This window comes from Vombatus ursinus, unplaced genomic scaffold, assembly GCF_900497805.2.
Source record: "Vombatus ursinus unplaced genomic scaffold, bare-nosed wombat genome assembly UNPS02014832.1, whole genome shotgun sequence".
Lineage (NCBI taxonomy): Eukaryota > Metazoa > Chordata > Mammalia > Diprotodontia > Vombatidae > Vombatus > Vombatus ursinus.
In genome coordinates, this window is record NW_020954610.1 from 19,875,539 (window position 1) to 19,891,125 (window position 15,587).

Genomic DNA, 15,587 nt, shown 5'->3' on the forward strand with positions numbered 1-15,587 from the left:
ACACCTTTCTGCTGTCAGAATTATACGCTCTTTGCTCTAAATGTTAGGAAAGTAATTTCTTTGGCTTGAGTCAATGGCTTGTTTGTCAAGTTATTGTCCTCTTTTAAAAAAATGTTAACTGGAGGGAATGGGGTAGGTGACATTTTTAGAAGCTTATTGCCTTTTTTTTTTTTTTTTGAGGCAGTTGGGGTTAAGTGACTTGTCCAAGTTCACACAGCTAGTAAATATCTAAAGCTGGCTGTGAACTCAGGTCCTTCTGACTCCAGGGCCAGTGCTCTATTCATTGTGCCACCTAGCTGCCTCAAAGCTTACTATTTTTCCAAGAAATGTAACTGTTGGGGTGATTGTGTGTTCTTAGGTCATTGGATTGACTGCTTCCATAGGAGTTGGTGATGCCAAAGATAAGTCTGGTGCGATAGAACATATTTGTCAGCTCTGTGCCTGTCTTGATGCATCGGTCATATCAACAGTCAAAAAGAATGTGAGTGATTTGGAGCAAGTTGTTTACAAACCAGAGAAATGTAAGTAAAGTCTAGTAATAAGTTCCTTGGGACTCTATTTTATTCAGCTGTTAATGTTAGTACTTGACTCTGTTTTATTCTGCTATTAACATTAGATATTCTTCATCCACGCTTCTTAAATGAGTTCATTCCGTGGACTTGGAACTTTCATCTCTATTCATTGTAAAAGATCTTTTCCCACTCCTTGTAAGAAATCTGTTCTCCTCTTGGAGCTTTGGTGCTTTCTTTACTCACTAAGCAGTAGATAAACATCAGTGGTGTTGGGCCTATTGAGGCCAAAGTCCCTGTTAGAGTATATTTATTGAGCAGTTAGGTGGTGAAGTGGATAGAATGCCAGTCCTAGAGTCAGAAGGACCTGATTTCAAATGTGGCCTCAGACACTTAACCTTGTGTGCTTCCATTCTTCATCTGTAAAATGAGCTGGAGGGGCAGCTAGGTGGTGCAGTGGATAGAGCGCCGGCCCTGAAGTCAGGAGGACCTGAGTTCAAATCCGGCATCAGGCCAAACACTTGACACTTACTAGCTGTGTGACCCTGGGAAAGTCACTTAACCCCAATTGCCTCACCAAAAAAAAAAAAAAATGAGCTGGAGAGGAGTCAAACTACTCCAGTATCATTGCCAAGAAAACCTCAAATCACAAAGTGTCAGACATGACTAATCAACTGAACAGCAAGAACAACAAAGCATATTTAGGTGGTTTGGTGGATAAAGTGCTGGACTTAGAGTTAGGAAGACTTGAGGTATCTATTCCTTAGATACCTACTAGCTGCAGGACCCTACTAGCTGCAGGACCCTGAGCAACTCCCTTAAACTCTAATTGGCTTATTTTCCTCATGTGCAAAGTGGGGATAATAATAGCACCTACCTTACAGTTTTTGTGAGAATTAAATGAGAAAATATTTGTAAAGTGCTTTGTTACCTTAAAGCACTATATAACTATTATTGTTATTAGTTAACCTGGCATGGAAATGGGAAATACCAGAGTCAAAAGTCATCCCAGAAGAACAGCTGGGGTTTTGAACATATCCAAGCCACCAGGGATAATGTGGGGAGCCACAGAGTGAGATGAAAAAAATGTGAATTATTGAAGTCCTCTAGAAATGTAGAGATGAGTCCTGTTAGTTGATGATTTAAAGGAAGGAAATTATTATTAAGTGCCTGTGTATTAGGGACTATGCTAAATGCTTCACAAATATTGTTTCATTTGATCCTCACAACAACCCAAGGAGATGAATGCTATTATTATCCCCAATTTACAGTTGAGGACACCGAGGCAGAAAAGGTTCAGTGACTTGCCCAGAGTGACACAGCTAGTAAGTGTACGAAACTAGATTTGAACTCAGGTGTTCCTGACTCCGGGCTCAGTGCTATACACACTGCATCACCTAGCTGCCTCAGAGATAAGATGTCATTGGCAGAATAATCATAATAGCTACCATTTACATAACATTTACATACCAGGCACTGTTCTAAGCACTTTTACAATTATTACCTCATTTGATCCTCACAACAACCCTGGAAGATAGATGTAATTATTATTCCTATTTTACAAATGATGAAACAGACAAACAAAGGTTGTGATTTGCCCAGGGTCATACAGCTAGTAAGTGTTTGAGGCCAGTTTTGAACTCAGGTCTTTCTGACTCCAGACCTGGTACTCTATCAATGGATAGAGCACCACCTGTCTGCCTCAGAGGCAGGATATCATTGGCAGAAGGATGTCATAAGCAGATACTGTGAATTCCAAATGACAAGAAACAGAGTTTAGTGGCCAGGAAAACACCTTATTTAAAAAAGAAAGCTGACTCCTTTTTCTTTCCTTTTGAATCAGGGAGAACAGAAAATGAGACTTCCATGGAAAATCAGTGTGGGGAATACAGTATCAGTTGGAAGAGCCAGATGTCTGCTATAGCTAGAGAGAAGCAGTGAGAATGAGGTTTAGAAAAAATGGCAGTTTGCCCACAGTCTAGAGAAGAGAAAGTGGGGTTGAGTGATAGGAAGTGGGACAAATTGTATAAAAGGTAGAAAGAATTAAGAGATTTGGATTGAGTCAGCAAGTATGCTATATTGAGATTAGTTGAAGGAACTGAGGTATTTGTCCTGGAGAAGAGAAAACTTAAGACAGTTGTGAAAGATGTTAAGATGTTGGTTTAAAAAGTTGAAAAGGATCTTCAAGTTATTTGAAGGACTTATGGGGAAGAGGAATATTTGTTCTGTTTGGTCCCAGAAAGAAAAAAGGAGCAGTGAGTACAAGTTGCAAGGAAGTAGATTTAGTCTATATGTAAGGAAAAAATACTCAGCCGTTAGGGCTCCCCCACAGTACCACGGGGCATCTCTGTAGGTATGGAGGGTTCTGTATTACTTGATGCTTTGACTAAATGACCACTTCTCAGGTATATAGGAAAGGGGATCTTTTTTAGGTATGGATTGGACTTAGTGGCCTCTCCAGTCCCTTCCAACTCCGAAGTTACCTCTGTGATTCTTTATAAATAAGCTCCTTGAGGGCAAAACAACTGTTATTTTTCCTCTTTTATCTCCAGCTCTTAGCACAATGTCTTGCATATATAGTAGGGAGTGAAAGGATGTTTGTTGAATTTGTTGGATCCACAGGTCTTTACTGGGATTGTGATACGGGCTGTAGGAGGTACAGAAATATGTAACACCGTCAATATACTCAGAATTATACTCATTGAAGAAGCAAAATGAGCATGTATAAGAGACAGTTTAGCCCTTGATTGGACCCTATTGCACTTAGAGAATAGGAAGACTTAAGTAGATTGGATTAGTCAGGAAAGGCATTATAGTGGAGGTGATATCAGAATAGGACCTTGAAGGATGGTATAAAGTCTTACAGAGAATGAGATAGGGGACAATGGAACCGCTACATTTGAAGTCTCCCACCACAGGACCCATTTTGTGTACAGTATGGACAAAGGCACAAAGGGACCCACACATAGAGAAGAGACCAACCTGTCTGTAATGGGATGTTTATTGGGTAGGAGGGAAATAAAGTTGGAAGAATAGAGTGTGTATAGATTAGGGTAGACTTTCAAAGTCAGGCAGGCAAGTTTTTGAGTATGTATAATGTGTTTTCTCTTGGTACCCTTATCACATATATGTATACATATGTGTGTATACACACACACACACAAAGAGCTCCAGACTTTTCCCTAAGCTTCAGTTTGATTTCACAAACTGTCTATTGGAAATTTCACATTGGATAACCTATAGACATCTCAAACTCAAAGTCCTGAATTGGACTTACTATCTTTTTTTTCCCCCCAGACTTCATCCTTTTCCAAACTTCCCAATTTCTGTTGAAGGCACCACCATACTTTCAAACTCTCAAGTTCATAACCTTGGTATTATTCTGGACTCCTCACTCTTCCTCACCCCACATGACCAGTCAGTTGCAAAATCTTACTGTTTCTCCTACCATATTTCTCGATCTAATCTCTCATATAGCTATCACTTTAGTTCAGTCTCTCCTCATACCTTGCCCAGAATATTACAATAGCTACCAAAGTAATTATCCTTATGTAGATTTGGCCATGTGACTTTCCTACTCCATTGGCTTTCTATTGCCTCTACAATAAAATACAAACCTACTCCCAACCAGTCTTTCTATCTTCACTGGATATTCCTCCCTGATTCCTGTACTCTGTGAGCCAGCCTACCTGGCCTTCTTTGTGTTCCCCACACACAACAATCCATTTCCTGTCTGTGACTTTTCACTGGCCATTCCGCATACCTGGAGTGCATTCTCTCCTTACTTTCACCTCATAGAAGCCCTCTGTTCCTTTAAGATGGAGTTCAGGCTTCTGTGTGAAACATTTCCTGACTCTTCCCCTCCCCCAACTGCAGGTACTCTCCCTGCCTGAACTATCTTGTATCAAACTACTTTGTATATATATCAATTCACTTTATGTTTGTGCCGTATACACTTACACATATACTTGTCTCTTCTTTTAGAATGTGAGCTCCTTGTGAGTAAGTATAATTTCACTCTTTGTATATGTGTGTGTGTATATATATACATATAAATACACATATATATCTACATCTACATCCATACATATATACATATATAAACTTATACACACACACACACACATACACATATATAGTACTTAATGTTTTGTATAATGGTTTGTGTAAAGGTATGTACCTGGTATGTACCTGGATTGGAACTAACACATTCTAAGCAGGCTAAGCTTATTCTCTTCTCATGATTCTAGTGTTCAGGAAAGTTGAATCACAGCCTGTCAACAGATTTAAATTTGTGATTTCTAAGCTGATGGAAGAGGCAGAGAATCTGATAGAAAAGACTTTTAAAGAATGTGGTCTAACCCCAGAATATCAACTAGGTGAGTGAATGTCTTAAATTCTCCCCTCCAATACACATATATACATGTTTACATATGACCTACTCACATAATTTTTGTGCTGTATCATTCATCGTTCATACCTGGTAAATGCATAGCCAATTCTAAGTGGTCCACTTTTCTAGATAAAGTAAGCCAGATACTTCATATTTGTCTGTTTTTCCTTCAAAGCTAACATCTTTACCAGTGCCCTAAATCCCATTTTTCCTCTCCCTCTCATACATTCATAGATTTAGAGACTTAAAGCTTATCTAGTTCAGCCTATTCAAATGAGAAAACTGAGGTCAAATGGCTTATCTATGGTCACACCAATAGTAACTGTCAGAAGCAGTATCTGAACCTAGATTTTCTTATCTCCAAGTCCACCACTCTCCAGCATCTCCAGGCACATGGACCATTGTCTGGCACTTACCTAGCTTTATCACTTACTCCTCTCCTACTTATAGAAGCATCAATTATAGAGCTGGGAAGGACCTTAGAGACCATAAATCTCTACAGCTAAAGAATTCTTTATACCAACTAAACTAGTCTAACTTGTCTTCAGAAAACACAGCTGGCATGTTTTCCTGCTTTTGCTCTTCATGTTTTCTCTAGCTGGAATGTCCCAACTGCCATCCACCCCAAAACCATCTCCAACTATTAAAATCTTAGCCCTTGATCTGGGACTTAATAGAGAAATTGTCCTTCCTCCCATTTTCCCCACTCTGAAACTTTTCTTGATTCTCTGTAGTTAGAAGCAGGAATTGTACCTGTCGCTCCCTCCTCTGGATTTCCATTAACACTTAATTTTTTTTTATCTCTTTTGTTTGCGTGTCATTCATTATCAACTAATATCCCTCCCCTGTCCCCTGCCCACTGAGCCACGTCTAGCAAACAAAGAATAAAAAAAAGCTGCAAGTGATTCAATAAGTCTAACCAACACATCATTGAGGCCTGATGGCAGGCACCCATAGTTCTCTGTCCTCTGCAAAGGTGAGAGGGAGGTACGTTTTCATCTTGTCTTTGGGGTTAAACTTGAATGTTATAATTACACAGCATTCAATTTCTTTCATTGTTCTTTCCATTTATGTTGTTGTAATCATTGTACAATATTATTTTCCTGATTGTGTTGATTTATATGTCAGTCTTATAAGTCTTTCCATACTTCTGAATTCTTCACATTCCTCATTTTTTATGGCAGTTAATAGTCTGTTACATTCATGTAACATAGCTTATTTAAATATTTTCCATTTGATGGACATCTACTTTGTTTCCAATTCTTTGTACCACAAAGAGTGCTATTGTGAATATTTTGGGATGTATAGGGACTTTGTTTTGAGCGTAGGTCTAGCAGGAGCACAATGCTTAAAAATAATTGACTTGTGTTGTGATGCTTCCAAATACATCCAAACAAGTGCCATCTATAATGTACATTCCTCAAATGAAATTTAAGCAAAACTACCTAATAATGTGATTGCAAATGATAGCAACATGAAACTTTATATTTATATAGTTGTTGACTGCTAAAAGAAAGGAAGTATTGGTGTTTTAACTTTAATAGAATAGTATGGTACCATCATTGTCTGTTAACTCTTTTTGTTGAGGCAGAATTTTGCTGCCTCTTAGCCAACTCTTTTCTACACTGCTGAAGTGACACTTATCATATACTAAATTGTTTTGTAATTATTTTATACAATCATACCTTGGACTAGGGGTAGGCAAGGCAGAATAATAATATCTGAAGCTAGGAGGGACCTTAAAGATCATCCAGTCCAAGCCTTCATTTTAGGGTGGAAGAAACTGAAGCCTCTAACACAGAAGATTACCCAGAGAGTAATTAAGAGAGCAATTGATTTGAACACAGATCTTATGACTCCAACAAAACAAAACAAAAACCCAGTTCAATATTTTTTTTTCCCTCCAACATTTCTCATCACCCTGTTCTTATCTTACTCCCCTCCCCTTGAGGACTGAGTCAGTCATTATTTTTTTTTAAAAAGCATTTTAAATATTTTCCCTCAGTAGCTTTGGTTGTTGGCAGAAAATACCTCTGAAGTCAGGGCATTTCTTAGGGTCATTGATTTATAACTGGATGAACCTTAGTTTATCTAGTCCAGCTGTCTCATTTTAAAGATGAGGAAAGTGATGCACAGAGAAAAGAAGTGATTTGCTCATAATCACAGGTTAATCTTAGTGCCCCCATTGGCTAAAATTTAGGGGAAATAGAAGTGGAAGCGAGGTTGATAAAGTGATTTGGCAATTCATGAACAGTGCTAAACTATGTTTGTTTGGTTTCCAGAGAATTTATCTAAAATTCAGAATAGAGTCTTTGGAACCCAGAAATATGAACAATGGATCATTGATGTTCACAAAAAGTGCATGCTATTGCAAATGGAGGACAAAAATAAAGAAAGAAGGATTTGTAAAGAGCTTTTTCTATATACTTCGAATTTACGGGTAAGTGCCTTATTTGTCATAGTTTTACTGGGTGAAGCTATTACTGAGCTTACAATATAGGCTAACTTTGTGCCCTGATTCCCAAGAACCTCGAAATAAAGTTTGTAGGAGGTGAGGGGATCATGCTTACAATGGGGATATTGAGAGAGTAGAGTAAGTTAGGCCTCTTGGGTTTCCTTTGGCCCAGAAATAGCTGATAGGCAGAAGTTGTCTTTTAGGGTTATCACAGGAACGTGGTTCTAGAACTGTAAGGTATCTCTGAGAACAACCTTGTTATTTTACAGATTAGGAAACTGAGACCCAAGGAGATTAAGTGACTTGCCCAAAGTCACACAGATAGTAAGTATCAGAGGTGGGATTCAAATCAACATCCTCTGATTCTGGAGTCAGTCCTCTTTCCACTATACCATGTTGCCTCTTCATTGTGGTTTTTTCTGGAATGTTAGACTTTATTTTATAATACTTGGTTCTCACCTTCCATTTTGTTCCCAATAAATAAATAAATGAATGAATGAATGAATGAATATTTGTTTATTTATTTATTTCAGCTCATTCTTTTGGTCTTGTACCCATGTACCCATTTTGACTTTATCTTGGAATAGGGTATAAGATATTAGTCTATGTCTAGTTTCTGCCATACTATTTTCCAATTTTCCCAGCAGTTTTTTGTTAAATAGTGAGTTCTTATCCCAGAAGCTAGAGTCTTTGGATTTATCAAATAGTAAATTACTGTAGTCATTGACTATTGTGTCTTGTGTACCAAACCTATTCCACTGATCCACCATACTATTTCTTAGCCAGTATCAAGTAGTTTTGGTGATTACTGTTTTATAATACAATTTGAGATCTGGTACAGATAGACCACCTTCCCTTCCATTTCTTTTCATTAATTCCCTTGATATTCTAGACCTTTTGTTCTTCCAGATAAATTTTGTTATTATTTTTTCTAGTCCTATAAAATAATTTTTGGTAGTTTAATTGACATGGCACTGAATAAGTAAATTATTTTTAGTAGAATTGTCATTTTTATTATATTAGTTCGGCCTACCCTTGAGCAACTGATATTTTCCCAATTATTTAGATCTGACTTTATTTGTGTGAAAAGTGTTTTGTGATTGTGTTCGTAGAGTTCCTGGGTTTGTTTTGGCAGATAGACTTCCAAATATTTTATAACGTCTACCATAACTTTAAATGGAATTTCTCTTTCTGTCTCTCGCTGTTGGGCTTTGTTAGTAATATATAGAAATGCCAATGATTTATCTGGGTTTATTTTATATCCTGCAACTTTGCTAAAGTTGTTTATTATTTTAAGGAGTTTTTTACTTGATTCTCTAGGATTCTCTAAGTATACCATCATATCATCTGCAAAGAGTGATAGCTTTATTTCTTCTTTGCCTCTTCTAAATTCCTTCAATTTCTTTTTCTTCTCTTTGCTAAAACTAACATTTCTAGTGCAATAGTGAATAACAGTGGTGATAGTGTGCTTCCTTGTTTCACCCTCAATCTTATTGGAAATGCATCTAGCTTATCCCCATTACATATAATGCTTGCTGATGGTTTTAAATAGATGCTTCCTATCATTTTAAGGAAGACTCCATTTATTCCTGTGCTCTCTAATGTTTTTAATAGGAATGGGGGTTGTATTTCTTCAAAGGTTTTTCTGTATCTATTGAGATCATTATATGATTTCTGTTAGATTTTTGTTCATATGGTCAATTATGCTGATAGTTTACCTAATATTGAATCAGCCCTTCATTCCTGGTATAAATCCTACCAGGTTATAGTGTATTATTCTCAAGATTAGTTGATGTAATCTCTTTGTTAATATTTTATTTAAAGTTTTAGCATCTATATTCATTAGGGAAAATGGTCTATAATTTTCTTTCTCTGTTTTGACTCTTCCCAGTTTAGGTATTAGCACCATATTTTGTATCATAAAAAGAATTTGGTAAGACTCCTTCTTCACCTATATTCCCAAATAGTTTGTATAGTATTGGAATTAATTGCTCTTTAAATATTTGATAGAATTCACTTGTAAATCCATCTGTCCCTGGAGATTTTTTGCTTAGGGAGTTCATTGGTGGCTTGTTCAATTTCTTTTTCTGAAATGGGGTTATTTAAATATTTTGTTTCCTCTTCTGTTAACCTGAGCAATTTATGTTTCTGTAAATATTCATCCATTTCACTAAGTTGTCAAATTTATTGGCATACAGTTGGACAAAATATCTCCTAATTATTGTTTTAATTTCCTCTTCATTGGTGGTGAATTCACCTTTTCCATTTTTTGATATTGGTAATTTGATTTTCTTCTTTCCTTTTTAAAATCAAATTAACCAAAAGTTTATCTATTTTATTGTTTTTTTTTCATAAAAACCAGCTCTTCGTCTTATTTATTAGTTTTCGATAGTTTTCTTAATTTCAATTTTATTTTTCTCTCCTTTAGCTTTCAGAATTTCTAATTTGGTATTTAATTGGGGATTTTAAATTTGTTCTTTTCTAGCTTTTTTAGTTGCATGTCCAATTCATTGATCTCCTCTTTCTCTATTTTATTCATGTAAGCACTTAGAGATATAAAATTTCCCTTAAGAGCCACTTTCACTGCATCCCGTATGTTTTGGTATGTTGTCTCATTACTGTCATTCTCTTGGATGAAGTTCTTGATTGTTTCTGTGATTTATTGTTTGACCCCCTCATTCTTTAGGATTAGATTATTTAGTTTCCAATTAATTTTTAATCTATCTTTCCATGGCCCTTTATTACACATAATTTTTATTGCATCATGATCTGAAAAGGATGCATTTAATATTTATGCCTTTCTGCATTGGATTGTGAGGTTTTTATGCCCTAATAAATGGTCAATTTTTGTGTAGGTGCCATGTACCACTGAGAAAAAGGTATATCCCTTTCTGTCCCCATTCAGTTTTTTACAGAGGTCTACCATATCTAACTTTTCTAAAATTCTATTCACCTCCTTAACTTTTTTTCTTATTCATTTTGTGGTTAGATTTATCTAGTTCTGAGAGGGGGAGGTTGAGGTCCCCCACTAGTATAATTTTGCTGTCTGTTTCTTCCTTTAACTCCCTTAACTTCTTCTCTAAGAATCAGGATGCTATACCACTTTGTGCGTATATGTTTAGTAACGATATTACTTCATTGTCTATGGTGCCTTTTAGCAGGATGTAGTTTCCTTCCTTATCTCTTTTAATTAGATCTATTTTTGCTTTTGCTTTGTCTGAGATGAGGATTGCTACCCCTGCTTTTTTTACTTCAGCTGAAGCATAATATATTCTACTCCAGCCTTTTTATCTTTACTCTGTGTGTATCTCTCTGCTTCAAATGTGTTTCTTGTAAACAGCATATTGTAGGATCCTGGTTTTTGATCCACTCTGCTATTTGCTTCCATTTTATGGGAGAGTTCATCCCAGTCACATTCACAGTTATGATTACTAACTGTGTCTTACTCTCCATCCTATTTCCCCCCTGTTTATGTTTTTCTTTCTCCTTTCTCCCTTTCCCTTCCTGCTAGTGTTTTGCTTTTGACCACCACCTCCCTCAATCTGCCTTCCTTTTTTTCAGCCCCTTCTCTTTTCTTTCCCCTTTCCCCTCCTACTTCCTATAGGGTAAGTTAGATTTCTGTAACTAAACTATGTTATTCCCTCTGAGCCAAATCTGATGAGAGTAAGGTTCAAACAATGCTCATCTCCCTCCCTTCTTTCCCTCTACTGTAATAGGCCTCTTCATGTGATATAATTTACCCTTTTCTGTCTCCTCCTTTCTTCTTCTCCCTGTACAATCCCATTTCACCTTTTTATTAGTTTTTTTAATCATCCCATCAAAGTCAACTTATACTCATGCTTTCTGTCTATGTATACCCCTTCTAAATGTCATAATTAAAATACAGTTCTCAAGAATTACAAGTATCATCTTCCCCTATAGAGATGTGAACAGTTTGCCCTTATTGAATAACATGTTTTTTTTCTTTCCTGTTTACTTTTTTATGCCTCTCTTGAGTCTTGTATTTGAAGATCAAATTTTCTGTTGAGCTCTGGTCTTTTCATCAGGAAGGTTTGGAAGTCCCCTATTTCATTGAATGTCCATCTCCTCCTCTGAAAGATTATGCTCAATTTCATGAGGTAGTTGATCCTTGGTTGTAGCTCCTTTGCCTGACAGATTATCATATTCCAAACCCTCCAATTTTTTAATGTAGAAGCCACAAGGTCCTGCATAATCCTGACTGTGGTTCCACAATATTTAAATTGTTTCTTTCTGGTTGCTTGCAGTATTTTCTCCTTCATCTGGTAATTTGGGTATTTGGCTACAATATTCCTTGGCATTTTCATTTTGGGAATCTCAGGAGGTGATCAGTGGATTCTTTTAATGACTATTTTATCCTCTGGTTCTAAGATCTCATGGCAGTTTTCCTTGATAATTTCTTAAAAGATGTTATCCAGGCTCTTTTTTTTCATCATGGCTTTCTGGTGGACCAATAATTCTTAAATAATCTCTCCTGGATCTATTTTCCAAATCAGTTGTTTTTCCAATGAGATATTTTATGTTTTCTTCTATTTTTTCATTCTTTTGATTTTGTTTGACTGATTCTTGATGTCTCATAGAGTCATTAGCTTCCACTTGGCCAATTCTACTTTTTAATGAATTGGTTTCTTCAGTTAGCTTTTGTATCTCCTTTTCCATTTGGCCAATTCTACTTTTTAAGGAGTTGTTTTCTTCTGTGTACTTTTTCCATTTGGTCAATTGTATTTTTTAAGCACTTGTTTTCTACAGTCAATTTTTGTCCATCCTTTTCCAAGCTGCTGACTCTCTCTTTCATACCTCTCATTTCTTTTCCCAATTTTTCTTCTACTTCTCTTATTTGACTTTTAAAATCCTTCTTGAGCTCTTCCAAGAAGGCTTTTTTGGCTTGAGACCAGTTCATATTTCCCTTCGAGGTTTACAGATGTGGGTATATTGACAACATTGTCCTCTTCTGAATTTGTATTTTGCTCTTCCCTGTCCCCATAGAAAGAATCTATGGTCATTGTCCGTTTCTGCTTTTTTGCTCATGTTTGCCTATTTTCTGGCTTTTAAAGTTGAGCTCTCCTGCTGGAGCAGAGGGGGCTCTCTCCCAAGCTTCTTGTGCTGGGGGACAGGTACCTGGTCACTGGCTTTGTGTGCTGGGGTCTATAGGGATCTGGCAGCTCACCTGGTGTTGAGCTGGGATCCTCGTGGTGGTGGCTGGCATGTACTGAGGCCAGGTGTGATTTACCTGCACTTCCTCAGGGCTACCCTACAGTTCTCAGGGTGGGAGTGGAGTTGGGGGTCTGGCTTCTGGAGGATGCCCACTCACCTGGGCTGCACTGAAGTATAGGGAGGCTTGGCTACTAGAGGACACCTGCCTGCCAGTTCACATGGTGTTTCTCCTACCTGGAGTCTGCCCGTTCCCCTCGAGCTTAGGATCTCCTGCTGGTTTGCTGAGGTGGGGCTTGCCAGGACATCTCCAGTCCTGTACTGCTCCCTTTTCACCAGAGTGAGAGGGACCTTTCCTGTTAATCCCTCAAGTCTCCCAGGCTAAAAGACTACTGTACCCTATCTTTCTGCTGGCACTGCTGTTCCAGAATTTTTCATAGGGTGATATTTTCTGGGTTGTTAGAGGTCAATAAGGGAGAGTGAGAGTGACTTACTGCTTACTCCACCATCTTGGCTCCCAGAAGTCCAATTTTCTCCTTTCATTCTTACACCTTTTTTTCATCATTTCTCTAAATATTCTAGATCTTTTATTCCTCCAAATAAATTTTGTTATTCTTTTATCTCACTCTGTAAAGTTTCTCATCGGTAGTTTGATCATGTAACACTAAGTATGAAAATTAATTTTGGTAGCCTTGTCATTTTTATGATATTGGCACAGTGAGGCCTCTATTTCTAGTGATGCAGAAAGGAGTGATGTACCTTTGTGGGATTCATCAATCAACCAGGCTTGGGTTTTTTCCTTATTGGAATAGCAGTTTCCAATTATAAGAATAAATTGATGAACTCTGATGTGACGTGTGGACCCTGACAGCAAGCAAAAAGCTGGCATCCAACCTGCCTCCCTGAATGACACTAGATGGAATGATGTTAGGGGCTTGGTGACTGATCTAGCCTTTAGAAAAAAAGAGGTCCCATGTACCCCTGGATTTTTTATCCTATGAAGACCTTCTTAGATACTTGATAATCTCCAGCTACCCAACAATGTGGCCATATCCTAGACTTCATCCCACAACACTGTTCCACTGCTGAAATCCTGAACTTAATTTAACAGCCATTTTCTATGGCCACAACCTCTATATCTGTCCCAGTCCCCTTACCCCAATGCTCTTACCCTATAACTGTTTATCATCAAAACAGTCATCATTCAAGCCTTTCCATATGACTTTGTACATTAACACACATACACACTCCTACCTTTGACTCAATTAAGTTCCTTACCCAACCAGGACTTCATTATCAGACATTTCATTGCCATTCATACCACTTTCTTGACTTCCATTTCTTTAGATTCAATTCAACAAATATTTATCCAGCTTCAACTATATGTAGAGCTAAACTTCAGCTTGTAGTTAACATTCCCTCTCCCCCTCCTCGTGCCAGCCTCTAGCTTTGAATTATCCATATCTGCCTTCTCCAGCCCTATTCCAAATCCAAAGGATGCTGCTAGAAGTAGAGTTATACAAATTTGATCACCACTATTTTCTCTTGTGTAATTTTAACTGGCCTCTTGTTGTAGTGTTTTCGAACTGCAAAGGTCATCTGATCCATGAATTCTTAGCCTGGAGTTTATGGTCCCCTAAGCAAGTGTGAATAAATTTTAGAGTGTCCATGAACTTAAGTGGCTGAAAAATTTGCATCTTTATTTTCATTAATCTCTAGATGAAATTTAACATTTCCTTCATTTATGAATATAGAAATCATCCTTCTGAGAAGACATCCATATATACTCTGTACTACCAAAGGAGTCACTTTTACTCTTCTGTAAAATCAGGGGTTGGACAAGATCATTATTTCTTACAGAATGGTAATATTCTGTCACATTCATGTACCATGCTTTTCTGAGCCACTCCCCAGCCAATGTAAATCCATTTTGTTTCTAGTTCTTCGCTATCACATAAAGTGCTGCTATAAATATTTTGGTCATTTTCTTAGTATAATTTACAAAGACTATCCAGAATGGTTTGATCAGTTCACCACTTCATTAATTATATGAATGGTTGGTGTTGGACCAATTCATCACTTCATAAAGCACATGAATATGCCTGGTTTTTTTAATTGGCTTTCCAGAATTTATTCATATCTTTACCAATTTGCTTGGTTGTGAGGTAAAACCTCAAGTTCTTTTAACTTATAACTATTTACTCTTAGTGATTCCTCATCTTTAATTCTAAATAGAAATATAATGATGCCATCATCATCAGTGAAGATGCTCGAATCCAAGATGCTGTGAGATACTTGAAAGAATTCTTCAGAGAAGCAGAGTCATTTGATGAGACTGAGCAGTACCTCATTCATCGGTTTAAAGGTAGGTGATTCTGGTGGAGAAGAACAGTGATGGAGAAGACTGGAGAACCAGTGCTCTACATTTCCCAAATATCATAGTAAGTCATCAGTGTATCTGACACATAAAATTGGTGTCAAAAGGAAATATTGCAGAATGGTTAGGGATTTTGTCTCAGAATTAGGAAGAGCTGGATTCAGGGCCTGTCTCTAACATATATTATGTAACCCTGGGAAAATCAATGAACCTCTAAATGTTCCCAGGCAGCTCTCTAAGGTTAAAAATTACAGAGCAGGTGCAGATCTATATTAGTAAAAGGAATTTTCTCTCTGGAAATTTACTTCTTCAGTATAATGCTAGGTCTGGACAAAAAAAAAACAACCCAAATCCAAAGACAACAAAACCCACACCTTTCTTGGCAGTGATCAGTGAAGTGTGACTAGGATTAATAAAATAATGAAGATATGAGAAAGAATTAGAAGATCCCTAGTGAACATTTCAACTTATAGTGAAATAGTAGCAGATTATAGAAATAATGCCTTGCCAAGTGCAAGTTATAAGATACATTGCTTGAGTCACTTAATATTTTGAGGAGATTAAAATACAAGGATATAATAATTATCAAAGAAAAGGGAAATGATCTATATGTACAAAATTATTTACAGCAGTTCTTTTTGTTGTGGCAAAGAATTGAGGGGATGCCCATCAATTGGGAAAAGG

General features: G+C 37.1%; 1 protein-coding gene across 1 annotated transcript in view; it reads left to right on the top strand.

The window, feature by feature from the left end:
* The window catches only part of DDX58 (DExD/H-box helicase 58), a 58,407-nt gene that overhangs the window by 27,732 nt on the left and 15,088 nt on the right, over positions 1-15,587 (top strand). Inside the window, exons 9-12 of the mRNA XM_027839451.1 lie at positions 359-521; positions 4,760-4,888; positions 7,185-7,342; positions 14,762-14,891. Coding sequence (XP_027695252.1) covers positions 359-521; positions 4,760-4,888; positions 7,185-7,342; positions 14,762-14,891 — 580 coding nt within the window. The remainder of the gene's footprint in view (positions 1-358; positions 522-4,759; positions 4,889-7,184; positions 7,343-14,761; positions 14,892-15,587) is intronic.